At 36.9% G+C, this 27,747-nt stretch overlaps 2 protein-coding genes across 4 annotated transcripts in view; both read right to left on the reverse strand.

Moving 5' to 3' along the window:
• Positions 1 to 195, reverse strand: part of mpl (MPL proto-oncogene, thrombopoietin receptor) — a 49,241-nt gene extending 49,046 nt beyond the window's left edge. For both annotated transcript variants that reach the window (XM_062028208.1, XM_062028207.1), the window contains exon 1: positions 72 to 195. In XM_062028208.1, coding sequence (XP_061884192.1) covers positions 72 to 162 — 91 coding nt within the window. In that variant the 5' untranslated portion in view covers positions 163 to 195. The remainder of the gene's footprint in view (positions 1 to 71) is intronic.
• A 7,873-nt stretch (positions 196 to 8,068) lies between these two features.
• The window catches only part of tie1 (tyrosine kinase with immunoglobulin-like and EGF-like domains 1), a 77,224-nt gene continuing 57,545 nt past the window's right edge, over positions 8,069 to 27,747 (reverse strand). For both annotated transcript variants that reach the window (XM_062028206.1, XM_062028204.1), the window contains 10 exons: positions 24,376 to 24,522; positions 24,244 to 24,307; positions 24,053 to 24,163; positions 19,129 to 19,319; positions 15,639 to 15,752; positions 15,407 to 15,477; positions 11,243 to 11,283; positions 11,015 to 11,111; positions 10,838 to 10,937; positions 8,069 to 9,459 (listed from right to left, as the gene is read on the reverse strand). In XM_062028206.1, coding sequence (XP_061884190.1) covers positions 9,388 to 9,459; positions 10,838 to 10,937; positions 11,015 to 11,111; positions 11,243 to 11,283; positions 15,407 to 15,477; positions 15,639 to 15,752; positions 19,129 to 19,319; positions 24,053 to 24,163; positions 24,244 to 24,307; positions 24,376 to 24,522 — 1,008 coding nt within the window. In that variant the 3' untranslated portion in view covers positions 8,069 to 9,387. The remainder of the gene's footprint in view (positions 9,460 to 10,837; positions 10,938 to 11,014; positions 11,112 to 11,242; positions 11,284 to 15,406; positions 15,478 to 15,638; positions 15,753 to 19,128; positions 19,320 to 24,052; positions 24,164 to 24,243; positions 24,308 to 24,375; positions 24,523 to 27,747) is intronic.

Genomic DNA, 27,747 nt, shown 5'->3' on the forward strand with positions numbered 1-27,747 from the left:
TAAATGACAATATTTATTTTTCAAAGTTTTATTTTGCTCCAACTATCTCAGTCTATTAATATTTGTCCTACCGTCCTGTGAAAGATGAGTGACAGTCACATCCTTGCAATGTATCCAAAGTGCACAGATGACTTGTAGCCTCAAGCTGAGGAGTAACTTCATTGCATAAGTCAAAGTTGTGTTCAGTTTAGTTAACGACCTGGTACCTATGTGTGTGTGTGTGCATTCTGTGTGTTGTTTTTACCAGGCAAAGGTGGGGGTGTTTAGCAGGCCCAAGGGGCTGGTCTTATGTGACAAGAAGGAAATAGTGTGTGTTGATGTTTGAAGTGTGTCAAAATTCAACTGAATAACAAAAGCTGTTATACACTCGGAGGCCAAAACATTACGTTTCTATGTACATTTTGTTCGCCGTAATCCCAGGGTGCAGAGACGGCAGGCGTAGCGCCAGTAAAAGTGTATTAAATAACAAAAAAACAAGGAAGGGAAAGTGCACATGAACTATAAGGAAATCTATGCAGTTAGTTACAAAACAATAAAGCAAAGTAACATTGACGCGAAAAAGCCAGAGGACAAGACTGGCATATAAAGCATCTTGAAAGGCAACTAGGAATAGGTGTTTCCTGATTGACAATCAGAGACAGACAGTGTTGGGACTAATGCGTTACAAAGTTATTTTCGGCGGTAACTAGTAGTCTAACGCATTATTTTTTATATTAAGTAACTCAGTTACTGTTACTACATGATGCGTTACTGCGTTATTTTACGTAATTTTTTATATAGTATCGGCTAGAAACTGAGAAGATCTGAGTGTGTTTTATTGGAGAGCTGCGGTGTCGTCCTTCTGATTCTTCTTGTGTCACAAGGAAGAGAAGAGGCGTGCTCTGTGTGTGTGGGTGTGTGTGGGGCGGGGGGCCGTGTCTGTGTTTACTAACAAGACATCATGGCGAAGCCGAAGCCGAGTTTCTTAACATGGAGATATTCTCACTACTTTTCTTTTGTCGAGCACAAAGAAAATACAATTTTGTGTATTGGCTCAAAGATCCTATCTACTGCCCAAAACAGCAATTAAAATCTGCTGAAACAGCTACAGAAGCAACATGCTTCAACGAAGCTAGTAAAGAGAGACACAGACTCCAATGCCACTTCACCTACAACTCCACCACCACCTAAGGATTTTAACGGAGGCACTGCTAGCCAGGACAACATTGATAGAGCCATTGCAGCGTATGTGCTAGAAGACATGCAGGCTATTTCTACAGTGGGGTCACCCGATTTCAGGCAGCTAATTTGCATGATAGCAGTCGTCAAACAGCAAATGGCACGAAAACATTTTCCAAGTTCCTGGACACAGTGGACAGTGAGCACATAAAATGGAAAGCAAGCTAAAGAAGACACTCCAAACTCTGCCTCTGCTCATCATTCAGCACTGAAGGTACCCCCACTCTGTCAATCCTCTTATATACTCTTTCATTCTAGACTTCTAGGGTGATTGATTATCACATCACTCTAAATGTATAGGCTATAAAGTTCACAAACATAAAGAGGGATCCTAGTGGGCCAGGCCAATCTTTCCTTTTCTCTAAACTAAAACTGGGGAAATGCGTAGTGTTCTGGGCTTCAGTACAGTGTTGATCTCCCGAAGACATGATTTTATTTCACAATTCCTTGAGAGAAAAAAACGCCTGGTTAGGCGTGTGTATAGCAGTATGTGTGCGGTATATAGTGACATGACGTATAATCATGCCATGTGTGCCTTCCTTGGGTGAAGCCAGGTTTACAGCTATGTTGTGACATGTTGTGACATGTTATTATCATGCGGTTTGTTACTTATGTATGTTATGTTGCAACTATTTAAAATAGTTTTGTCAATTTGTTCTGGCCCAAAATAAATTGGCCCTTTGAAACATATCTTTGTCTTTGTGTGTTGTACGTAGACCACATTGCTTAGCAGAGTTCAGTGATGCAAATGCATGTCAAGTTGATCAACAGATTGTATTATTCTCCAGTGCAATAACAGTACTGAAATGAAGGCTAAAAGGGCATTAATGGGAGCCTTAAATTTTTTTTTAAAAAGAAGTATCTAAATAGTTACTTTTCACAGTAACACATTACTTTTTGGTGTAAGTAACTGCGTTAGTAACGGAGTTACTTTTGAAATAAAGGAACTAGTAACTGTAACTAGTTACTGGTTTTCAGTAACTAACCCAACACTGGAGACAGGTCGGGAAGCCAGCGCCCGGACAGGAGAAACTGTGGAAAAAAGACGCAAACAGCAAATGGAAACAAAAATAAGTGCGCTGTAGAGAAATAAAACAGGACATAAAGCCAAATAACAGAAACCTATACAAATTATCTTGAGAGATCAATATATATCTTTTAACTTGGGACTTCCCGTGGACCAGATTGTGGTCGTAGGTGGGCTGGATCCATTTTGGAGACCTGTGCTATGAAGGGTCAGATAGGACACAATATATTAAATATATAAATATTGAAGTAAGCAAGTAAGTAAGTACATTTTATTTATAAAGCACTTTTCACAGATAAAATCACAAAGTGCGGTACAAAACATAGGTGAAGTAAAACAACAATTCAATTTAAAACAACAGGGGCAACAAGTTCCTGGGGGTGCAGATAACTGACAATATAACCTGGTCCCTACACACCGGAGCTCTTGTAAAAAGAGCTCAGCATGCACTTTTTGCGTCGGATGAAAAGAGCACAGCTCCCTCCCCCCATTCTCACCACATTCTACAGAGGCACTATAGAGAGCCTGCTGACCAACAGCATCTCTGTCTGGACTGGAGCCTGCAGTGCCTCAGACGGGAAGTCCCTCCAGAGAGTGGTGAGGACAGCGGAAAAGATCATCAGGACTCCTCTTCCTCCTATCCAGGAGATTGCAAAAAGCCGCTGCCTGACCAGGGCTCAGAAAATCTGCAAAGACTCCTCCCACCCCCACCAAGGACTGTTTTCACTGCTGGACTCTAGAAAGAGGTTCCGCAGCCTCCGAAGCAGAACCTCCAGGTTCTGTAACAGCTTCTTCCCTCAAGCTGTAAGACTCTTGAACGCATCATAATTAAATTATCCCCTCAACTCCCCCCAAAATGGATTAACTCGCTGGAATAAAAAAGACAACATAACATGCATCCATAAACGTGGACGCATGTGGAAAAGTGCAATATATTTATCTGTACAGTAATCTATTTATTTATTTATTTATATATATTTATTTAGTTTATATATATATTTATATATTATTTATATATATTTATTTATTTATATATGCACCTTATTGCTTTTTTATCCTGCACTACCATGAGTTTATGTAACGAAATTTCGATCTTATCTGTGCTGTAAAGTTCAAATTGAATGACAATAAAAAGGAAGTGTAAAGTCACAGGCAATATCATGAAACTTCTAAACATAACTGTGGTTAAGTGTTGCTGCTGTTGATGTTTCAGATAGGACAAGACTTGAATGGTTTTGGTTTTGTAGTGAGCAGCGGTCTAAGTGGAAGTCATCAGGAAGGCCATGTTTGACAGACACTTCCGACATCGTTTTTTTGTTTATGGAGAAAGGAACCCGATGACACATCAACTCAGGGCAGCAGGGGCAGATAAATGTTACAACCCACCACACTGTGTTTTGCTATTATTACTTCCATTTGTACTATTAGTGTCAGAGAAACAACTATAAAAATACAACCTTAAACAGTATCTAAAATATGTCTGATGATACTACGTTGGACTTGCATGGCACTTAGGGAAAAAGTTCCCATATGAATAGAAAAGCTACACCAGAAGACAACATTATCAGTAGTTTATGTATCAAAAGTTTTATTCAAAGAACCAGTAAATCAAAATACACTTTATTGTAAAGGCTCAGTAAAGGATTTTATCAGTCTAATGCTATATAGCACACAACCTACAGTCTATGTTAAACCGGAGATAGAAAATTGGTTATATGTATTCAACAGCTTTAGGTCGAGATTTGAATCGTATGAGCATTTTGACACTGCAAAAAAATTGAATATGCAATCATATAGTCAAAATGTTTTTCAAATTTTGTACATCAAAATTAAAAATTTAACAAAATCAATCCATGACATTCTCACTCAAGAGATAAACTCCAATACAAATGGTCTGTGGTATCACATACTGTAACACTACTCGTAAGTACAACAATGAAAACAGGAAATGTGATACATTTGCCAATGTTTCACAAGTCAAGTTGTCACAAGTTATGTTTTATAGTGTTTATTAGAATTAAGTGATGTCTGATTTATATACTGTACTAACGCCATACCTAGTTTATATCCACTTCTTGCTGTAGTTATAGTGGCACATATGCAAATAGTTTTAAAAACCTTGTTATCCTACAAGCGGCAAACAAAGGGTTAAAATCTGCATAGGTTAAAACCGATTGGTACCGGGCCGCACAAGTAATTAAAACATTTTTTTTTTTTTTTTTATGAAATCAACATAAAAAACACAATATATACATTATATATCAATATAGATCAATACAGTCTGCAGGGATACAGTCCGTAAGCACACATGATTGTATTTATTTATGTAAAAAAAAAAAAAAAAAAAAAAAATTAAATACACCCCCCCCACCGGTCCGTGGGACACATTTTCAAGCGTTGACCGGTCCGCAGCTACAAAAAGGTTGGGGACCACTGGGTTAAAAGATATGATTCGTGGGAGACGAAGCCAAAAATACAAATTACACATTGTCTTACGCAACACAAACACTAACAAATAATTTTGGACCCAAAGTACTGCAGGTGTTCTGCAAATACTGAAATCCCGGCAAAGAACCAATATCTGAAATACAAACCCCTGTTTCCATATGAGTTGGGAAATTGTGTTAGATGCAAATATCAACGGAATACAATGATTTGCAAATCCTTTTCAACCCATATTCAATTGAATGCACTACCAAGACAAGATATTTGATGTTCAAACTCATAAACTTTTTTTTTTTTTTCAAAATAATAATTAACTTAGAATTTCATGGCTACAACACGTGCCAAAGTAGTTGGGAAAGGGCATGTTCACCACTGTGTTACATGGCCTTTCCTTTTAACAATCCTCAGTAAACGTTTGGGAACTGAAGAGACACATTTTTTAAGCTTCTCAGGTGGAATTCTTTCCCATTCTTGCTTGATGTACAGCTTAAGTTGTTCAACAGTCCGGGGGTCTCCGTTGTGGTATTTTAGGCTTCATAATGCGCCACACATTTTCAATGGGAGACAGGTCTAGACTACAGGCAGGCCAGTCTAGTACCCGCACTCTTTTACTATGAAGCCACGTTGATGTAACACGTGGCTTTGTATTGTCTTGCTGAAATAAGCAGGGGCGTCCATGGTAACATTGCTTGGATGGCAACATATGTTGCTCCAAAACCTGTATGTACCTTTCAGCAGTAATGGCGCCTTCACAGATGTGTAAGTTACCCATGTCTTGGGCACTAATACAACCCCATACCATCACAGATGCTGGATTATCAACTTTGCGCCTATGACAATCCGGATGGTTCTTTTCCTCTTTGGTCCGGAGGACACGACGTCCACAGTTTCCAAAAAAAATTTGAAATGTGGACTCGTCAGACCACAGAACACTTTTCCACTTTTTATCAGTCCATCTTAGATGAGCTCAGGCCCAGCGAAGCCGACAGCGTTTCTGGGTGTTGTTGTTAAACGGTTTTCGCCTTGCATAGGAGAGTTTTAACTTGCACTTACAGATGTAGCGACCAACTTTAGTTACTGACAGTGGGTTTCTAAAGTGTTCCTGAGCCCATGTGGTGGTATCCTTTACACACTGATGTCGCTTGTTGATGCAGTACAGCCTGAGGGATCGAAGGTCACAGGCTTAGCTGCTTACGTGCAGTGATTTCTCCAGATTCTCTGAACCCTTTGATGATATTACAGACCGTAGATGGTGAAATCCCTAAATTCCTTGCAATAGCTGGTTGAAAAAGGTTTTTCTTAAACTGTTCAACAATTTGCTCACGCATTTGTTGACAAAGTGGTGACCCTCGCCCCATCCTTGTTTGTGAATGACTGAGCATTTCATGGAATCTACTTTTATACCCAATCATGGCACCCACCTGTTCCCAATTTACCTGTTCACCTGTGGGATGTTCCAAATAAGTGTTTGATGAGCATTCCTCAACTTTATCAGTATTTATTGCCACCTTTCCCAACTTCTTTGTCACGTGTTGCTGGCATCAAATTCTAAAGTTAATGATTATTTGCAAAAAAAAATTGTTTTTATCAGTTTGAACATCAAATACCTGTATGTTGTCTTTGTAGCATATTCAACTGAATATGGGTTGAAAATGATTTTCAAATCATTGTATTCCGTTTATATTTACATCTAACACCATTTCCCAACTCATATGGAAACGGGGTTTGTACTTATGTTTGTCAAATATAATATACTAGTAACAAACAAAGGGCCTGATCTACTAATATCCATATAACACGCGCTAGTTAGAGTTTGCAAATTATAGAATTGTGTGTACTATTATTGGGCGTGTTGCAAATGATCTACTAAGACTGTGTTTATGATTGATAACAAGTGGAAAGTGGTGCAAACCTACCTTTTTACATCAGGTTTTTAAGTGTGCTGTTGGCTGTCACCATGGAGACGGCCGTTTCCTTCCACATTCATGACATTATTAAATCCAACGATCGAACCTGTGTCGTTTTGTTATACGTATTGAATATGCAGCACACACCGCCTATTATGGCCGATATACTGTACAAGTGCGAAAAAGACAACAGAACCTGTTTTTAGCATGCTGAAGGGAGGCGTCGTGGGTGGACGTCTTGACCATAATGTATAAAAATGCATGTTGCAAGATGTTTTTGCATACAGGAGATACATTGCAAGGGGGGAGGCATAGAAGTACCTTTCCTGACAAAGTATCATTGACCCTGACTTTCTGGTTTCTGTTTGTTAAAGATAAAATACAAACAACAACTTCAATGGGAAATACTAAACGAGCAAAGTATATCAAACAAACATTTTACGAAGTGATCACTGCAAACTCGTGCGTTCTTCGACTCTGCTCCCTTGGACTTGAGTGCTACGTCTGAGAACCACTTTTCGCGTCCGCGTTTACTAAAATGTAACACTCTTCCGCCCTTCTTGATTACCTCTTGAGGAACTTTGAAGAAACGTTTTTCCTTTTCGCGATTTGGACGGTTCATACAGCTAAAAACAACGCAAGCATAGGGCATTTTTCTCAGAGAAAGGCTAAATGGCGCCGAGTACACTGCAAAAACTGAAATCTAAGTAAGATTAAATATCTCAAATAAGGGTGATATTTGCTTATTTTATGTCTGATAAGATACTTCTTCTCACTAAGCAGATTTTATGTTAGAGTGTTTTACTTGTTTTAAGGGTTTTGGTCCTAAATGATCTCAATAAGATATTACAGCTTGTTGCTGAGATGTTATGACCTATATTGAGTAAAACATGCTTGGAACTAGAATATCAACTGATGCAAAGCTGTGTCATCAACACTCACAAGTATAAAACTACTTTTTTAAAGTAATAATTTCTTACTTCAAGCATGAAAAAAAAATCATGATGCCGAGCGCATATCATTATGTCAAGATAATGGCACTAGCATTTACTTAATTTAAGAATATTTTTCAACATATTGAGCAAAAAGGTCTCTTTTTTTTCTACCAAGAAAAGTGCACTTGTTATTAGTGAGAATATACTTATTTTAAGGTATTTTTGAGTTCATTGAGTCTTGACAAGCCAAATGTTCTTGTTCTATTGGCAGATAATTTTGCTTAGTTCAAATAAAATACCCCTCATTTTTGTATTTTTTTTTCTTGTTTTTGAACACTGACTTTTTGCAGTGTACCCATTGAGAACAGACACTGGCTTCACTACCACGCATGTTTAATGACCCAGATGTGAGCTGATATTTTAATAGTAAATCTCCTACATGAAAAAAAGTAACTCCAAAAAAAAAAAAAAACGCCAGCAGAGACTAAAACGAATCAGTTGAATTTGTTTTAATCAACTATAGATCATAAAATTATATGGCCATTTGTGCGTAACTGTGCCAGATTGCAAATGCATTTCAAACTTGTTAAATAGAGGCGCAAAACAGCGGTCACAAAACAGTTTTAATAAATCACATTGCAAGCACTAAGTGATTACATTTGCATCTCATCATGGTGCGGGTGTTCTAATAATCAGCATATATTTTGCATATACATGAACCACAAACGCTGGCTTGAGCTCTCGTTTGCTCATTTAAGAGACACAAGCTTACTAGATCAGCTTAATAGATCAAGTTTACATGTGTTGAAATATATGCAAACTTTTAGTAGATCAGGCCCAAACTGCATATGTATATATTTTTTAGACCAGTTTGCTTATGTTAGATAATATGTAGTCAAATCTGAGATAAGCAAGTTATGTTAACTTGCCAACGTTTTCTGTACTGCTACTCCTTAATAGGGTTGCAGGCAAGGTGTTGCCTATCCCAGCTGGCAAAAGACAGCACAACACCCTGGACTAATGGTTGCCAGTTAATCACAAAGTACACATAAAGAGGAAACAACTCACAACGGACAATTTTGAGTCTCATTTTCAGGATCTAAAAGAAAGCAAAAGTGTTCAGAGAAAACCCAGGCTCTCCTGGCTGTGAGGCTGACTTGCTAAGAAGCACAATGCACCACTATACTCGTTCTCAGCATTTTCGAAAGCCAATGTTTCTTATTCTATTATCACAGCTTTTTTTTTTCAGTGTGGTAAAAAAAAGAAGAAGTCCAAAACCAAAAGGAATAAATTCTCACATTTTTACATATCACCATTAGTGCTTCTGTACTATTAGGCAAATTACATTCAGGATATAGTAGGTCTTAAAAAAAACTATATACAGTAGTTCACATGGCAGTGATAATACAGACGGTGATAAGTGCTACATTTTCATGAGTTTCCACCTGTCTGGGGACCTAAATGTTTGTGATTCACTCGAAGTCCGTTCAAAGATAAAAAACAACAATAAAACACATTAAGAGAGAATGAAGTCCAACACCCCTCAGACCCTGTGATGTTTCAGCATGCCATAATATTCCAGATGTGCCATTTTCTCTTTGACTCTCAAAAGTGTCACCTTTGCAACGAGAAGAGGCTCAATGATGGGACTCTTGGTAGTGATCGCCTCCAACCCACAGGTGCATCCACATAGTGTCCTTTCACAGTCCTCCGTCTATAACTGAGTGGTTTTGAGAGAGCGTCTGGGCCTCCTGTCTCTGCGGTGAGCAGCAGGCAGGTGGCAGTAACGTGGGGACGACCTTTTGGGCTTCTTCTTGAGGTTACGTGGCATGCCAGGGACTGGGGGGGCAGGTAGTCAGGCCTCCTCCGCAGTAGCATCGATTCCAGCGTAGGTGAAGTTCTCAAAGAGGGCCATGTTCACATAGGCCTGGAAGATGGAAGTACTCATCAAAGTGTGCATATTATAGTCGAAATAGGCAGTTGTTAAGTAACCAAGTAAAAAAAAATACTCTGTTAGTCTAGTAAAGTATAATCTTTGCTAGTGCTGTCAAATTGTTACTTTTTTAAGCACAATTAATTACATGTTCAAATTAGTCATGATGAACAATAAATCATGATTTTTCACAGGTTATTACTTGCCTGCATAACTAAAATTTACTTAAAAAAAGATCCCCATATTTTGACACAATTGCAGTTTTAGTATCAGAACATCAAATTGTGCAACCAATGTGTTACAACACTGAGTTAACACATTTTTTTTTACTTTAGATGTTTTTATTTATCTGTACTTAGTTGGTTTAATGTATTTCTAACTACATTCACTTTTGCATTTATGCCTGTTTATCTGTCTTGGATTAAATAAACATTGAGTCTATTGCAGAGGTGTCAAACTCATTTTAGATCGGGGGCCACATGGAGAAAAATCTACTCCAAAGTGCGCCGGACTAGTAAAGTCACGGCACGATAACTCAAAAATAAAGACAACTTCAGATTGTTTTCTTTGTTTAAAAATAGAACAAGCACATTCTGAAAATGTACAAATCATAATGTTGTTGTTTTTTTTCTTACACATACATGTTGCGGTTCTATCTTGATTTGTCACTATTTATACTTACTGAATAAATGATGTGATATAAAATATATATATATTTTTTAAATTAAAATCAAATTACAGGATGTTATTTATGTAGTTTTCTCATTTTCCTCCACTGGTGCACTAACATCATGTGGTTTGTTTTATTTGTTTACATATGTAGCATCATCTACAAAGATAAACATAATTGTTATTGTGACATCTAGTGGACACATTTAAAACAGCAGTTTCTTTCATTAAACCATTTTGGCTCATTTTTCTATTTAGCGAACTCATCCCGCGGGCCGGATAAAACCTGGCCGCACGTTTGACACTCCTGGTCTATTGAAACCCTTACAGTGGCAATTTTGTTTTTAGGATGGAATGTTTTTGTTTTCAGTTGTATTTCTGGTATTTATCACATCCTTTTCTTACTTCCTACTTGCTTTTTGGGACATACATAGATATATTCCTACATATCATACTTGCTTGTAGAGAGGTGTTTATTACAGACTCATGGAATAATAATATTAAAGCAAACATAACTATGGTATCAGAATAGTATTGGTATAAGTGGATATTACACACTTTGTTTTGATACTTAAATACAACAAAAGTCAGGTAATTAAATACTTTTTTTCAAGTAATATTCTATAACTTACTTTTACTTAAGTATTATTTTGAAGTGTTTTATACAGGAGTGGAAATAGGTGCTAATGATGGATGACATTACCTTCCTGGCCTCCTGCATCCTATTGAGCTGCACTGAGATTTGGGAGAAAGGGGGTCTTTCATAGGGTCGATCCCTCCAGCACTGTCTCATGAGCTCGTAACTGCATGGAGAGGGATCAAGTTTGCTCATTCATTCATAATAGCGGAACAAATGACAGGGTGTAAAAACGCAGCTTACACTTCATCGTCACAGTTTTTGGGCTTCTCCATCCTGTAGCCTTGTGGCAATTTTTCATAAAGCTCTGCACACGTCATCCCGCAGTACGGTGTGCCACCTGACACACACAAAAACAAGTCAGTTACTGTACATCCTCCTCTGTGGTTGTCAAAAGGGTGCGACAATACACAACAGAGTAAGATTGAAGATAATTTGACGAAGCCAAGTCACTGTAAATTGTTTACTTACCTAAGCTTACAATTTCCCAAAGGAGAATTCCAAAAGACCACCTGAGAACAAATATTTAGATATAAATTATTTGTTAAACTTGCTTTAGTTGTGTTTTGTGTTCAGGTTTTGCTGCATGCAAACTACAATTCTTATTTAAGTACTACTCGGCACGGGCCAACAGTCGATAAATCAATTACTCATAATGAAAATTAACTCTAACTTTGAACTTAAAAGGTCAAAGGCACACCTTTTTAATCAGGATTTTTACTGAAGATTTTAAACACTTCTATATTTTCTATTTTAGTTATTGCTGCTATTACTACTCTCATCCTTTACTATTTTTATGTTTTTACATCTTCATTAACTTAAATTGTATTTTATATGTTTTTATTTTTTTATTTTAACATGTCCAGTCCATCCACTCAGGCAAATCATATTATTTATGTAGATGCTCATATCTGCTGTACAGAAAAAATACAGAAAAGAAGTGTGGGATACTTCTCTTGTTGCCTTGTTTGTATTTGACTTCATCAAATGGATGTATTTAATAAATTGAGGGGACAGAAGGGGGGTATGACAGGGAGACAACAACAACCAAAAATAACATGTATATATATATATATATATATATATATATATATATATATATATACATATATATATATATATATATATATATATATATATATATATATATATATATATATATATATATATATATATATATATATATATATATATATATATATATATATATATATATAAAGTGACAAACAAGCGGTAGAAAATGGACAAATGGATATACATATATATATGTATATGTACACATATTTACACATATATAAATGTACTGTATATGTATATATACATATACATACACATATACATATATATATACATACACATATATATATATATATATATATATATATATATATATATATATATATATATATATATATATATATATATATATATATATATATATATATATATATATATATATATATTTGTATTTGTATTTTTATAAAACATTTGTTTTATACAAATTTAAAAGGATGCAAGTAATAACTAAAAATGTATGTCATCTAAAAATAATTTAAAATAAACATGTGTATGCATACAGTATATATATGTATGTTATATATATATATACAGTATATTAACATAAATATTTATGTTTATATATATATATATATATATATATATTAACATAAATATATACTGTATATTAATATATACGTATATACTGTATGCATACACATATTTTTTTTGTTTTTTATAATATATATATTTTTTAATATATATATATTAACATAAATATATATATATATTAACATATACATACTGTATGCATACACATGTTTTTTAAAAATTATTTTTAGATAACATACATTTTTAGTTATTACTTGCATCCTTTTAAATTTGTATAAAACAAATATTTTATAAAAATACAAATACAAATGCGTTTAAGCACCTTGCCTGTGTATAAAGAGTGCTAAATTTATATAATTTTGATTGATTGAATATTGCCGTCGTCAATAAATTGCCATGTCCGTGTGAGTTTGTTTTCTTCGTCTCTCGCCTTCAATCAGGGTACACAAGAGGGTTCACTCCGCATCTGAGCTCATTGATTCAACAGCAGAAATAAATGAACAGAGTGAGTCATTTAGTCAGCCAGCCACAATCTTTGTCTCTTACACACACAGAGGATGCACGGACAGATCCTCGCTAGTCACCACTCACTAATGGGAAATACCGCGAGGTAACAAAAATTTAAGTAAAAAAAAATATTGCAAAGCCAACTGACTAATGTGGAACTATTTTGACTTTAAATGAGTGAGTTAAATGAATCCATCAACAGGGACGAACGAGCATTGATGCCCAATTTGTTGGAAAGTGATGGCAACAAAAAAAGATAACAAAACAAAACACTTGTCTCTGTGTTTCCAAAAAAAACTGCACTTTAAGATGTTTAATATTTATTTAAGTGCATTTTTTTCCATTTTTTGTTTAGTTATTTAGAATAATTAAACATTCTCAACCTTACAATTTGCAATGGTAATTCAAACTTCAAATTATTATTATTATTATTACTATTATTATTATTATTATTATTATTATTATTATTATTATTATTATTATTATTATTATTATTATAATGCTTAATTTGGTCTGACAATATTATTGTTTATGGGTAATAAATTGTGGGACAGTACATCATACAGAAACATGTAGTATCGGCCCAGGCTTAGGCCTAAATTCTATATGGAATAATCACAATGACTTGGATGCAGTATATCCCATTAAGGTACTAATAATGTGGCCTTGTCTTTATTATGGCTCTCAAACACTGCTTCTGTTTACTCAATAAGTCCATCTGACTCTACAGGCTGCTTTCTTCCGTTAGCTGTCCGACAGTCCTCTGACTTGTTTTTCCTTGCATATAAATAGTCTTCAGTTGACGTTCCGACGTAGCGGTTTGTGTACCCAAGACTTCCTGGTTTGGCTTATCAGTAACACAACACGCTACTATCGCCCCACTGGTGGCAGGGGGATGATTTGTTGTTTTGTCTTGGCAGCCGTTTTCTGTGGTGGGCAAAGTTTAAAGCTCATAACTTTAAGGGGCTTGAATACTGGAAGTCATTACAATAAAGTTTCTAAAATACTTCAGGAACACTTGTTGTGTTGATTTCGAACTTTAAACGAGTTTGAACATACCAGTGATAGACCCAAGTTGTGTTTCTAATACTGTACCTTAAAAATGAATTCTACAGACGTACACAAATCTGGGTCTATCACAAAATGATAGACCCTACTGAAACCCACTACTACCGACCACGCAGTCTGATAGTTTATATATCAATGATGAAATCTTAACATTGCAACACATGCCAATATGGCCGGGTTAACTTATATAGTGCAATTTAAAATTTCCAGGCAAACGTCCGGCTGAAAACGTTTCGATATGATGACGTTTGCGCATGACGTCAATGGTTGAACCGAAAGTATTGGTACACCATTGTATCCAAAACAAACAGCTCTGTTTTCATCGCAAAATTCCACAGTATTCTGGACATCTGTGTTGGTGAATCTTTTGCAATTTGTTTGATGAACAATGAAGACTGCAAAGAAGAAAGCTGTAGGTGGGATCGGTGTATTAGCGGCCGGCTACAGCAACACAACCAGGAGGACTTTGAGTTGGATAGCAGACGCGCTATCCGACGCTAGACGCCGACCGCATCGATGATCGGGTGAAGTCCTTCGTCGCGCCGTCGATCGCTGGAACGCAGGTGAGCACGGGTGTTGATGAGCAGATGAGGGCTGGCGTAGCTGGAGCGCTAATGTTTTTATCATAGCTCTGACGAGGTCCCGTAGCTAAGTTAGCTTCAATGGCGTCGTTAGCAACAGCATTGCTAGGCTTCAACAGGCGGCACAGCATTAACCGTGTAGTTACAGGTCCAGTGTTTGGTTCGGTATCTCCTGATAGTAGTATTGTTGATCTTCTGTCTATCCTTCCAGTCAGGGGCTTATTTCTTTTGTTTCTATCTGCATTTAAGCACGATGCTATCATGTTAGCTAAAGTGCTTCACCGATGTATTGTCATGGAGATAAAAGTTACTGTGAATGTCCATTTCGCGTTCTCGACTCTCATTTTCAAGAGGATATAGTATCCGAGGTGGTTTAAAATACAAATCCGTGATCCACAATAGAAAAATTAGAAAGTGTGGAATCCAATGAATCTTTGTATCCAAAGTTACGGTCAGAGCGAAAAAAGATACGTCCTGCACCGCACTCTAGTCCTTCACTCTCACGTTCCTCATCCACGAATCTTTCATCCTCGCTCAAATTAATGGGGTAATCGTCGCTTTCTCGGTCGGAATCGCTCTCGCTGCTGGTGTAAACAATGGGGAAATGTGAGGAGCCCTTCAACCTGCGACGTCACGCTACTTCTGGTACAGGCAAGGCTTTTTTTATCAGCGACCAAAAGTTGCGAACTTTATCGTCGATGTTCTCTACTAAATCCTTTCAGCAAAAATATGGCAATATCGCAAAATGATCAAGTATGACACATAGAATGGATCTGCTATCCCCGTTTAAATAAAAAACATGCATTTCAGTAGGCCTATAATGAAACCCATTATAGTCTGCTTTTAAAAGAGAGCTGAAAACGTTACTCACACATCACTCTTGGTTGTATACACGCTGTAGTTCAGAGACTCAATGGCCATCCAGCGAACAGGCAACCTACCCTGGATGCAACACACGATGTCAGACCTGTCAAGTTAACTTATGACAAAGGTACTCAACCGATATTCAGCAAGTACAGTCGCTACTAATAAATCAAAAAATCCAACATTTTTCACCAGCTGACTAGAAATATACTGATGTATGAAAAAAAGTCAGTACTTACCATTGTCTTCTTAACATAAACCTCCTCACCACGAGATAGACCGAAGTCTGCTATCTTCGCCACGAGATTGTCGCCGACAAGAACGTTCCTGGCAGCCAAATCTCTGTGAATAAACTGATTTGAAATCAGTGAAGAAGAATGGAGATTCGGTATTACAGGGGTGAATTAATAAAATATGAGCACACATTTAATCTAAATAGGACTGTTTGTGTTTCTGTAAGAATGCCTCAGCCCAGTTCTTCTTAGTTATTTTCTGTTACGACATCCCTCGGAAGAAGAAAACATTTCACGCCCCCCACGCTCTACCGCAATTATAAATGGTATACATGTTTATAAAATTGTAATAAGTACACCTCTGCATAACTTTGTATTCTTGTAAACATTAAAGACAACAAAAAAAGACGAAATAAACTTACACCAATCCATCCATCCTTTTTTCTACCGCTTGTCCCTTTCGGGGGTTGCGGGGGGTGCTGGAGCCTATCTCAGCAAATTCTGGTGGAAGGCAGGGTACACCCTGGACAAGTCGCCACCTCATCACAGGGCCAACACAGATAGACAGACAACATTCACACTCACATTCACACACTAGGGACCATTTAGTGTTGCCAATCAGCAACACAGAAAGATCCCGAGCCCAGAATCGAACCCAGGACCTTCATATTGTGTGCCACCGTGCTGCCCAACTTACACCAATGAATAACTTTATTAACATTGTTGTTTAATCTGCAACAGCAAAGCTTTGAAGTGCATCAATTTGCCTGAAATAACAAAAAAAAATCCTCATTTAAACTATAAATATTTTTTGACCGACTTAAACCATTTTATTCTGAAAAATAAAATAAAATAAACTTAATGAATAATAATAAATTCATATTGATCAATAACATTAACTATGGAGCAAAATACATACAATTATTTAACCTACAAAACAAAAATGAATTTGTGCAGAAATTTTTTTCGTCTATAAAAACAAATGAGAAAGTCAAGATTATAGGCTACAAAAAGCATGCTTTGCAGTGCACAGCTTTTCGAAGTGGGGTTTGAAGCATGATACTGTACAATACTGATAAAGCATGGGTCACGCGGGCATTGCAATGTACCACCACCCACGGGGCCCAGCACCCAAAGTGTGAAGAACGGCCTTAGCCGAAGGCACACTACACATTCTTTGGTGCAATAATATACACCACCATTGTTCATTTTTATATTTTCAGTATCAATAATTTATTTGGGCTGCAACGATTAATTGATTAAATTGATTAATTCAACTTGAAAAAAGCTATCATTTATATTTTGTTGCTTCGTTTAGTGAGTGTAACTCATAAAAATGTATAAAATGCAGACCACATATACACTAATACACAAAGTTTTTGTCCAGCTGCTGTCATTTTTCAAATGTTTCTGCAAGTCTTTTTAATTTATTTTTGTTCATGCACACCTGTTAAAAGAGCAATTTTAGTGTTGATCATGTGCATTTATTAGAATGAAGGTTATGGCAAGCAGCAACATTTTTGTTTATTTCAACTATTTTCCCTAAAATAATAAAATATGCTCGAGTGTGTGCTATCCGATTAGTCGAACAAACGATAAATTACTCAACTAGTATAGTAATTAATCGCTGCAACCCTATTATCCCTAATACTTGTTTGCACATATGCAAATACCAATGTAATTTCTGCTGCCTGTTTTCAGCAGGTAGGTGGCTGCTCGTGCAAGCAAATGAAACCCAAACTCTTCCTGGTTGAACCATGCTACTGTAGCTCCACCCCACTAATACAAATTTGATAACATTATACAATGTTTGGAACATTGTATTATTTTGATTGCGGGTTCAACATTAATATAGCAACCATAGCATTAGTTTTTAAATAATTTTGTTCTCGAACATCTCTTTTATATGGACATTTACTCTGTAAACCATTACTATTACTGTATTTTCCGGACCATAGGGCGCACTGCCGATGAATGGTCTATTTTTTTATCTTTTTTTTCATATATTAGGCGCACCGGATTATAGGGTGCATTAAAGGAGTCATATTATTATTATTTTTTTTCGAAATTGAAAACACTTCCTTGTGGTCTACATAACATGTAATGGTGGTTCTTTGGTCAAAATGTTGCATAGATTATGTTTTACAGATCATCTTCAAGCCGCTTTCTGACAGTCGCTTCCGGATTTTCCGTTTTGTGGGCGGTCTTATTTACGTGGCTCAGCTTCGGCAGCCTCTTCTCCCCGTCATCTTTGTTGTAGCGGTGTAGCGTGCAAGGACGGGAGTGGAAGAAGTGTCAAAAGATGGAGCTAACTGTTTTAATGACATTCAGACTTTTCTTAAATCAATAACGGAGCAGCTTCTCCTCATCCGGAAACAACAACTCAGGGAATGTGTCCCGTGAAAAAACGTCCGACCGGACCTCAAATAACTAAAGTTACTTGGGTGAATAATGTAAACTCACTACACCGGTATGTTTTAGCGCTTTCATGGCGAGTTTACTGACATATATAAGTAAGAACTTTACACTACTTTATGTTAGAATTGGCAACAGCGGAGGATGAATGTCACATAACAAGAAGATAGACAAAAAGAAGAAGCTTATCGACTATGGCGTCATTGCGGACGCGCGCAATTTTTCAGGATTTATGCAGATCCCAAATACAGATCAGCAGGTACCAGAAGGTAAGAAAAGTTGCTTTTGCATAATATTACGAAACAAAACGCCAGATAATATGTCTTACCTCATACACACACCATAATAATACTTGTATGTTTAATGTGCCGACAGTCCACAAAGCGGTGCGGCTTCATAGCTTACCAAAGTCGTACTAAAACATATTGATAGATTTTTTTAGCGCTGTGTGTAATGTTCTATGTTTTCAATGGAACATGTAAAATGTTGGTGTTGTTTACTTGAGTCATATTGACATCATATTGCAGTCTACACGTATCCCTTATGTTTGACTGCCATCTACTCGTCACACTTATCATTGCGCCATGTACCAAATAAAATAGCTTCGAGGTGGGTAAGCTCAAACAAACTTATTCTTTACATTAGGCGCACCGGGTTATAGGGCGCACTGTCGAGTTTTCAGGAGAAAAAAAGGATTTTAAGTGCGCCTTATAGTCCGGAACTTACGGTAACATATGTTATCTGTTGGTGGGGTTCTTGTATATTTTAGTTTCAATTGCAAACTGTGCCTTTCAGTTGTCAAATACTGCACACCAAAGATCGACCGTGAGTCCAGACCCAGACCCAGCCCATATGATACTGGTCAGTCTGTATTTATGTGTAATGACAAAAACTGAATCCTAATCCTAGAAATGCAGACTCAAATTTATTCCCCGCCCATCATTCAACTGCGAGAATGATAGTCAAATCATACTCCTCCGAATCAAATCATCAAATAGTGGACTATTTTAAGACACCCCTCCTACAGACATCTGTTTTACTACCTCGATAGATCCTAAGTGCATTCCATGCACCGTCTTACCTGTTTGTCACTGAGGTAGTGCATTCCAGTCGCCACATCCACGGCAAACTGCAGTAACTGTTGGGAGGTGAGCGTTGAGGCCGTGCCGTGTTCCTTGGCGAATGCAGGATCTGTCTCTAAGACGCGACTCTTTCGCAAGAAATCCAGAAGGTTGCCGTAGGGAGCATATTCTATGGCTATGTACAGGTAACCTGGGGAAGACAGACATTTTATTGTGACTTTACAATCATCTTAAAAATGTAAGAAATGTGTTCTCGCCTGTAATCAAACACAGTCATAATCAAAACACCTGAATGTAGAAAGGAAATGGGTATTGCACGCTCAGAAGAGGGTCCAGGAAACCTTATGGTTTAGATAAACAAGTCTTTTCCTCAGAAGTCTGCTGAAACACTGATGACGTAATAATCCAAGAGGCTAAAGTTTATTTAGATTGGACGCATTCTAAGCGTTCTACCGCGGAAAAACTTGGACAAAAATATTTAACTTGGGAGTGTTTGGAACAGACTCACTTTATCAAATGATGCATTATCAACAATACTGTGTTGCTACTTTAACATTTCTCGACCGATTCAAAAATTTTTAACACCAACCCATTTAGCTCACCCAGGGCAATTGTGCTGTTTTAGTATTCCCAAAACTTCCCACTTTTCCAGGATTTCCCACTTTTCAGTAACAATTATTTTGTATTAAAAAGTGTTACTACTTCCAGATTTCTCAATCGATTTCCACCGTTCCAAAGTATAAATGCTTCTTGCACCAGCATGCAAAATTTTTTTTGCAAATTTTGCACTTTCAGAGCTAATCCCGCAGGCGTACATTGTCATGTAACTTAGTACTTACTTAGTACCTACTCAGTGGCATAGTGGTTAGAGTGTCCGCCCTGAGATCGGTAGGTTGTGAGTTCAAACCCCGTCCGAGTCATACCAAAGACTATAAAAATGGGACCCATTACCTCCCTGCTTGGCACTCAGCATCAAGGGTTGGAATTGGGGGTTATAAATCACCAAAAATGATTCCCGGGCGCGGCCACCGCTGCTGCCCACTGCTCCCCTCACCTCCCAGGGGGTGAACAAGGGTGATGGATTCAAATGCAGAGAATAATTTCGCCACACCTAGTGTGTGTGTGACTATTGTTGGGACTTCAACTTTAACTTTACTTGATACATGTTATCTGTTAGCTTACAAACGTTAGCATTTCAGTTTTGGCTTGCACATTTCAGCATTCAAATGCAATTCATCGCACAATTACATATTGTAGTTTCAATACATGTTATATATTTTTTATATAGACAATTGTGATTTCGTATAAACCAGGGGTAGGGAACCCATGGGTCTCGAGCCAGATGTGGCTCTTTTGATGACTGCATCTGGCTGTCAGATAAATCTTAGCTGACATTGCTTAACAGGGTAAGTAATGAATAATTCCGCTGGTAGTCACAGTGTTAAAAATAACGTTCAAAATATAAAACATTCTCATGCATTTTAATCCATCCATCCGTTTTCTACCGGACCTGTTCAAGAAGTCGCATTAATGGTAAGAAGTATTTTATTTATTATTGGTTAGCTTCAGAATAACAATGTTATTAAAAAAGAATAAGATACTTATTATACTCTACGTCTTACTTAAAAATGCATGCATTTAGTTGTATTCAGTGTTAAAAAATATTATATGGCTCTCACGGAAATACATTTTAAAATATTTGGCTTTCATGGCTCTCTCAGCCAAAAAGGTTCCCGACCCACATGTTATGTTTCTATGTCAATATAGAGCAGGAGTGCTCAAAGTGGGGCCTGCGGGTCAAACGATGCCTTCCCCGGTTTAATAAATATTCATACTGACCTCTTTCAAGCTCACACAATCATTGATTGCCAATAGTTGCCATGCACCCTCCTTCATGTGCTGTGCATCGGGCCCCATGCTTTGTAGGATGTCTCATTTTGCGTTAACTAAATGCATGTAAAATGTAAATTAATGAATGACACTATAAACTTTTTATTGCAAACTTATTCTGAGCCCCTTCCTTCTCTGTCACTGATAATAATATAATGGCAAATTTCCCTAATGTCCTCCGTGGCAGACATACTGGGTTTGATCCCAGTGATGTTTGTGATTTTGTACTAAAAACAGTTGAACAAGTTATTTCCCATTAAATCGTTTTAGTCCAAATCTAAATCAAATTCAAGTTTGAGTGAAATGGTATAAAACAAATGTTTCACATACAAGGTGTAAACATTTTTTTTACATTTAGGTTATTTGTGGTTAATGCTTAAAATCACTGGCCCACAGTTCATGAGCACATTTTCACTTAGCAACCCGCGGCTCTCGAGCCGCAATCGGCTCTTTAGCGCCGCCCTAGTGGCTCCCTGGAACATTTAAAAAAAATAATTGAGAATGGAAAAATATGTTTGTTTGAGGACAAACATGACACAAACCTTCCCAATTGTTAGAAATCCCACTGTTTAATATGTCTGTGTGTATGCTTCACTGATGAGAGTATTTGGTGAACATCGTTTTGTCCTACTAATTTTGTTGGTTCTTGAAATCACCACAGTGTGGACTGTGACACAACAGTTTGTTTACTTGTAGAATCTTCCACTCATTTTTGTCTCATTTTGTTCACCAAAAGTTTTATGCTGTGTGTGAATGCACCAAGGTGCGCTATGTTGATGTTATTGACTTGTTGGAGTACTAATCAGGCTATTTAGGCTAGCTGTATGTACATATTGCACCATTATGCCTCATTTGGAGGTATGTTTGAGCTAATTTAATTACCTTTACTTTTATCCTCTTTGTATATAATTTAGTTTTGCATGTCTCATGACACATTATCTGTATGTAATGTTGGCTGCATTTCAGATAGTTGTTTGTGTACCATGTTGTTCCAGACCACAGCTTATGTTACCTTGCTTGCCAAAGATTGTAATAAATCTATTAAAAGAAAACAGCCTGCCGTGTCCTTTAACTTGGACACACACATCAATACCTTTGGCCATTAAAAGTCAGTAATTTCCAGGAGTTATCTAACCCTCTGAGACACTTCCTAATGTGTTGCCTTCATAATAACACTTATATAAGGCGTTTAACTTTTTGCGGCTCCAGACACATTTATTTTTTGTATTTTTGGTCCAATATGGCTCTTCTTCTGGTTCTTCTGAGTAGCCTCTCATTTACTAATGGTTTCTAAAGCTGTAAAAATGTGTAGAAAAAAATATTACATTTCAACATTTCTGTCAACGAAGATTTGCTTCAGCCTGCCACACATAGTCATTTTGATAGTGACTTACATCATTTGTTATCTTCATTATAAGATTTATGTAAGACTTCTAAAGTTTGATAGTAGGCTATTATAGCTAATATAGACACTTTCATCATGTGTTGCCTTCATTATAACACTTACAAACCCTGTTTCCATGTGAGTTGGGAAATTGTGTTAGATGTAAATATAAACGGAATACAATGATTTGCAAATCATTTTCAACCCATATTCAGTTGAATATGCTACAAAGACAACATACAGGTATTTGATGTTCAAACTGATAAACTTTTTTTTTTTGCAAATAATCATTAACTTTACAATTTGATGCCAGCAACACGTGACAAAGAAGTTGGGAAAGGTGGCAAAAAATACTGATAAAGTTGAGGAATGCTCATCAAACACTTATTTGGAATATCCCACAGGTGAACAGGCAAATTGGGAACAGGTGGGTACCATGATTGGGTATAAAAGTAGATTCCATGAAATGCTCAGTCATTCACAAACAAGGATGGGGCGAGGATCACCACTTTGTCAACAAATGCGTGAGCAAATTGTTGAACAGTTTAAGAAAAACCTTTCTCAACCAGCTATTGCAAGGAATTTAGGGATTTCACCATCTACGGTCCGTAATATCATCAAAGGGTTCAGAGAATCTGGAGAAATCACTGCACGTAAGCAGCTAAGCCCGTGACCTTCGATCCCTCAGGCTGTACTGCATCAACAAGCGACATCAGTGTGTAAAGGATATCACCACATGGGCTCAGGAACACTTCAGAAACCCACTGTCGGTAACTACAGTTGGTCGCTACATCTGTAAGTGCAAGTTAAAACTCTCCTATGCAAGGCGAAAACCGTTTATCAACAACACCCAGAAACGCCGTAGGCTTCGCTGGGCCTGAGCTCATCTAAGATGGAATGATACAAAGTGGAAAAGTGTTCTGTGGTCTGACGAGTCCACATTTCAAATTGTTTTTGGAAACTGTGGACGTCGTGTCCTCCGGACCAAAGAGGAAAAGAACCATCCGGATTGTTATAGGCGCAAAGTTGAAAAGCCAGCATCTGTGATGGTATGGGGGTGTATTAGTGCACAAGACATGGGTAACTTACACATCTGTGAAGGCACCATTAATGCTGAAAGGTATATACAGGTTTTGGAGCAACATATGTTACCATCCAAGCAACGTTATCATGGACGCCGCTGTCTCCTCAGTTCCCAAATGTTTACTGAGTGTTGTTAAAAGGAAAGGCCATGTAACACAGTGGTGAACATGCCCTTTCCCAACTACTTTGGCACGTGTTGCAGCCATGAAATTCTAAGTTAATTATTATTTGCAAAAAAAATAAATAAAGTTTATGAGTTTGAACATCAAATATATTGTCTTTGTAGTGCATTCAATTGAATATGGGTTGAAAAGGATTTGCAAATAATTGTATTCCGTTTATATTTACATCTAACACAATTTCCCAACTCATATGGAAACAGGGTTTGTATATAAGACTTTAAATTGTTTGTATTTTTGGTCAAATATGGCTCTTTCAACGTTTTGGGTTGCCGACCCCCGACTTAGGCCCTTGGAGGGGAAAAAAATGGGCTCCCCTGAGTGAACTTTCATCCTGATTTATTTGTAAGCCTGTTAAAGAAAGTCCACTAGGTGTCAGTCTCTCACCTCTGTTCTCACAGGCACCAATCAGGTTGATGATGTTGGGATGCTGGCCTAGTTTACACAACACCTCCAGTTCCCCTGCAAAGTCCCGGTGGTCGTTCTCTGAGGCAAACTCTGCAGAGAGATAAAAAGCAGACACTGAGTGCTCGAAGGAATGCAAGAAACGCTGCATCAGCACATGGAACACACTTCACCTTTCAGCATTTTTATGGCCGCGCTCATCTTGTTTCCATCCTTCTTGATCATGGCTTTGATCACCTGGCAGTGAAACATGTTTAACCACATGAGTAGTAAAGTTTGGCAACTAAGGAAGCGATTTTGCATACCTGTCCAAAGTTGCCCTCTCCGATGACATCCTCAAATTTAATATCTTCCCATTCCAGGATTGGATAGGTAAGGGGCTCTGGGGTGGGCTTAGGCCTTCGGGTCAGGGTCAGAGTTCCAGAGTTAAACTGCAGAATTGTCTCCTCACCCTGTAGGTGTTAACACACTTCATCTCAGCAATAACGCAAACACATTTAAGTAGTATTCAATGATTATAGTTATTACACAGCAAAAACTGAAATCTAAGTAAGATTAAATATCTCAAATAAGGGTATTATTTGCTTAGTGTCTGTCTGATAAGATAATTCTTCTCACTAAGCAGATTTCATGTTAGTATTTACTTGTTTTAAGGGTTTTGGTCCTAAATTATCTCAGTAAGATATTACAGCTTGCAGCTGAGATTGTATGACCTATATTGAGTAAAACATGCTTGAAACTAGAATATCAACTGTTCCAAAGCTGTGTCATCAACACTCACAAGTATAAAACTACTTTTTTAAAGTAATATTTTTTTACTTCAAACATGAAAAAAAAAATCATGATGCATATCATTATGTCAAGATAATGGCACTAGCATTTACTTAATTTAAGAATATTTTTCAACATATTAAGCAAAATGGTCTCATTTTTTTTCCACCCAGAAAAGTGCACTTGTTATTAGTGAGAATATACTTATTTTAAGGTATTTTGGGGTTCATTGAGGTTAGCTAATTTTACTTGTTTTGGAAAGTCTTGACAAGCCGAATTTTCTTGTTCTATTGACAGATAATTTTGCTTTTTTTTCTTTTCATTTCATTTTTATTTATCTCCTTCATTGATGTGCATCTTTGATAGACAATTTTACCACAATTATTCAGTTATACAGTGACACACCAATGCCTGAGAAGGAGCAGGATGAAGAAATATCTTATATTTTCCTGCCCCCTTCAACATAATGCGTAGTCTTACTTAATGGTATATAAACCAACAATTACATCCAAATATAACGCAAACAAACAAAAAAAAACACAAAAAACACAAGTGCAAAACTTCATGAAGTAGAAACCGAACAAAAAAACAAAAGAAGTAATATACACCTTAGTTCAAATAAAATACCCCTAATTTTTGTATTTTTGTTTTTTGTTTTTGAACACTGACTTTTTGCAGTGTAAACACGATTATCGCGATTATTATGCATAGATTCATCCCGCAAACAAACATTTATAAAACCACATGGACATTCTTCAGAGATTTTGATGTATTATGTATTACTGTCAGAAATAACTGTTAAATAATGAATTAAAACAGCAGTATAAAAAAATTAAATTTCAACAAAAACTATTATCAAGGGTAAATAAATACACAAATAACTGTATTATTAGTACAAGAATAAGGTTAACTTTATTGATTGAAAATGTTACTCATGTTACTCATGTTATTGTCATCAACTGTCAACCAGGCCTATTTATTAATTTTTAATAATAGTTTATGCTGTGTTAATAATAACTGGAATGCACATAATTAGATCCCATGGTACAAACGTGTATATGCTGTTATTCTACAGTGTTATGTTAGTGTTTCACACTTGCTATATTAACTTACTGTACAATGCTGAGAGTTTATTCAACACAGACAGGAAGAAGCAATCGCTGATACTAGACAGTGACTGAGTTAGGCCCTTTACAGAGTACCTGTTGTTGTTTTTCACACTTAACTGACTAAACGCTAAGCTACTATATTTAACTCAATTCTTCAAAAAGTAACTTGCCATTAACGTCATTTAACTCACATGTTACAGTGCATCCGGAAAGTATTCACAGCACTTCACTTTTCCCACATTTTGTTATGTTACAGCCTTATTACAAAATGGAACACATTTATTTTCGTCCTCAAGATTCTTCAGACAAAACCCCACAATGCAATTTGAAAAAATGTTTTTTTTTAAATAATAAAAAAATCACATGTATTTACAGCTTTTGGTAAATACTTTGTTGATGCACCTTTAGCAGCAATTATAGCCTCAAGTCTTTTTGAATACGATGCCACAGGATTGGCACACCTATCTTTGAGGAGTTTCGGCCCCATTCCTCTTTGTAGCACCTCTCAAGCTCCATTAGGTTGGATGGAAACCATTGGTTTTCATTCAGGATGTCTCTATACATTCCTGCTTTCATCTTCCCCTCTATCCTGACTAGTCTCCCAGTTCCTTTGGCTGAAAAACATCCCCACACCATGATGCTGCCACCACCATGCTTCACTGTGGGGATAGTATTTGCCTGGTGATGAGCGGGACCTGGTTTCCTCCAAACATGATGCCTGGCATTCACGCCAAAGAGTTCAATCTTTGTCTCATCAGACCAGATCATTCTGTTTCTCATGGTCTCATTGTCTTTCAGGTGCATTTTGGCAAACTTTTTACTAAGAAATGGCCTCCGTCTGGCCACTCTACCATACAGGCCTGATTGGTGGATTGCTGCAGAGATGGTTGTCCACAGAGGAATGCTTATATACCATTGGGTTCTTGGTCCCCTTCCTGACTAGACTAAGGTGAATGCAGCAATGTACAGAGACATCCTGGATAAAAACCAACGCTTCCCATCCAACCTGATGGACCTTGAGAGGTGCTGCAAAGAGGAATGGGCAAAACTGCCCAAAAATAGGTGTGCCAAGCTTGTAGCATCGTATTTAAAAAGACTTGAGGCTGTACTTGCTGTCAAAAGTGCATCAACAAAGGCTTGAGCAAAGGCTGTGACTACTTATGTACACGTGTTTTCTTTTTTTTAATACATTTGCAAAACATTTTATAAAAAACAAAACAAAAAACATTTTCACATTGTCATTATGAGCTATTGTCTGTAAAATGTTAAGAAGAAAAACAAATGTATTCCATTTTGGAAAAAGACTGTAACATAACAAAATGTGAAAAACGTGAAGCGCTGTGAATATTTTCATTTACATTTACTTTGGCGTTTAATGCTGCACCATATTGGATGTATTACACCAGGGGTCGGGAACCTTTTTGGCTGAGAAAGCCAAATATTTTAAAATGTATTTCCTTGAGAGCCATATAATATTTTTTAACACTGAACACAACAAAATGTGTGTTTAAGTAAGACTAACATTTTTAAAGTACAAACCCCATTTTCATTTGAGTTGGGGAATTGTGTTAGATGTAAATATAAACGGAATACAATGATTTGCAAATCATTTTCAACCCATATTCAGTTGAATATGCTACAAAGACAACATATTTGATGTTCAAACTGATAAACATTTTTTTTTTTGCAAATAATCATTAACTTTAGAATTTGATGCCAGCAACACATGACAAAGAAGTTGGGAAAGGTGGCAATAAATACTGATAAAGTTGAGGAATGCTCATCAAACATTTATTT

Source organism: Entelurus aequoreus, linkage group LG19 (genome assembly GCF_033978785.1).
Source record: "Entelurus aequoreus isolate RoL-2023_Sb linkage group LG19, RoL_Eaeq_v1.1, whole genome shotgun sequence".
NCBI classification, from domain to species: Eukaryota; Metazoa; Chordata; class Actinopteri; order Syngnathiformes; family Syngnathidae; genus Entelurus; species Entelurus aequoreus.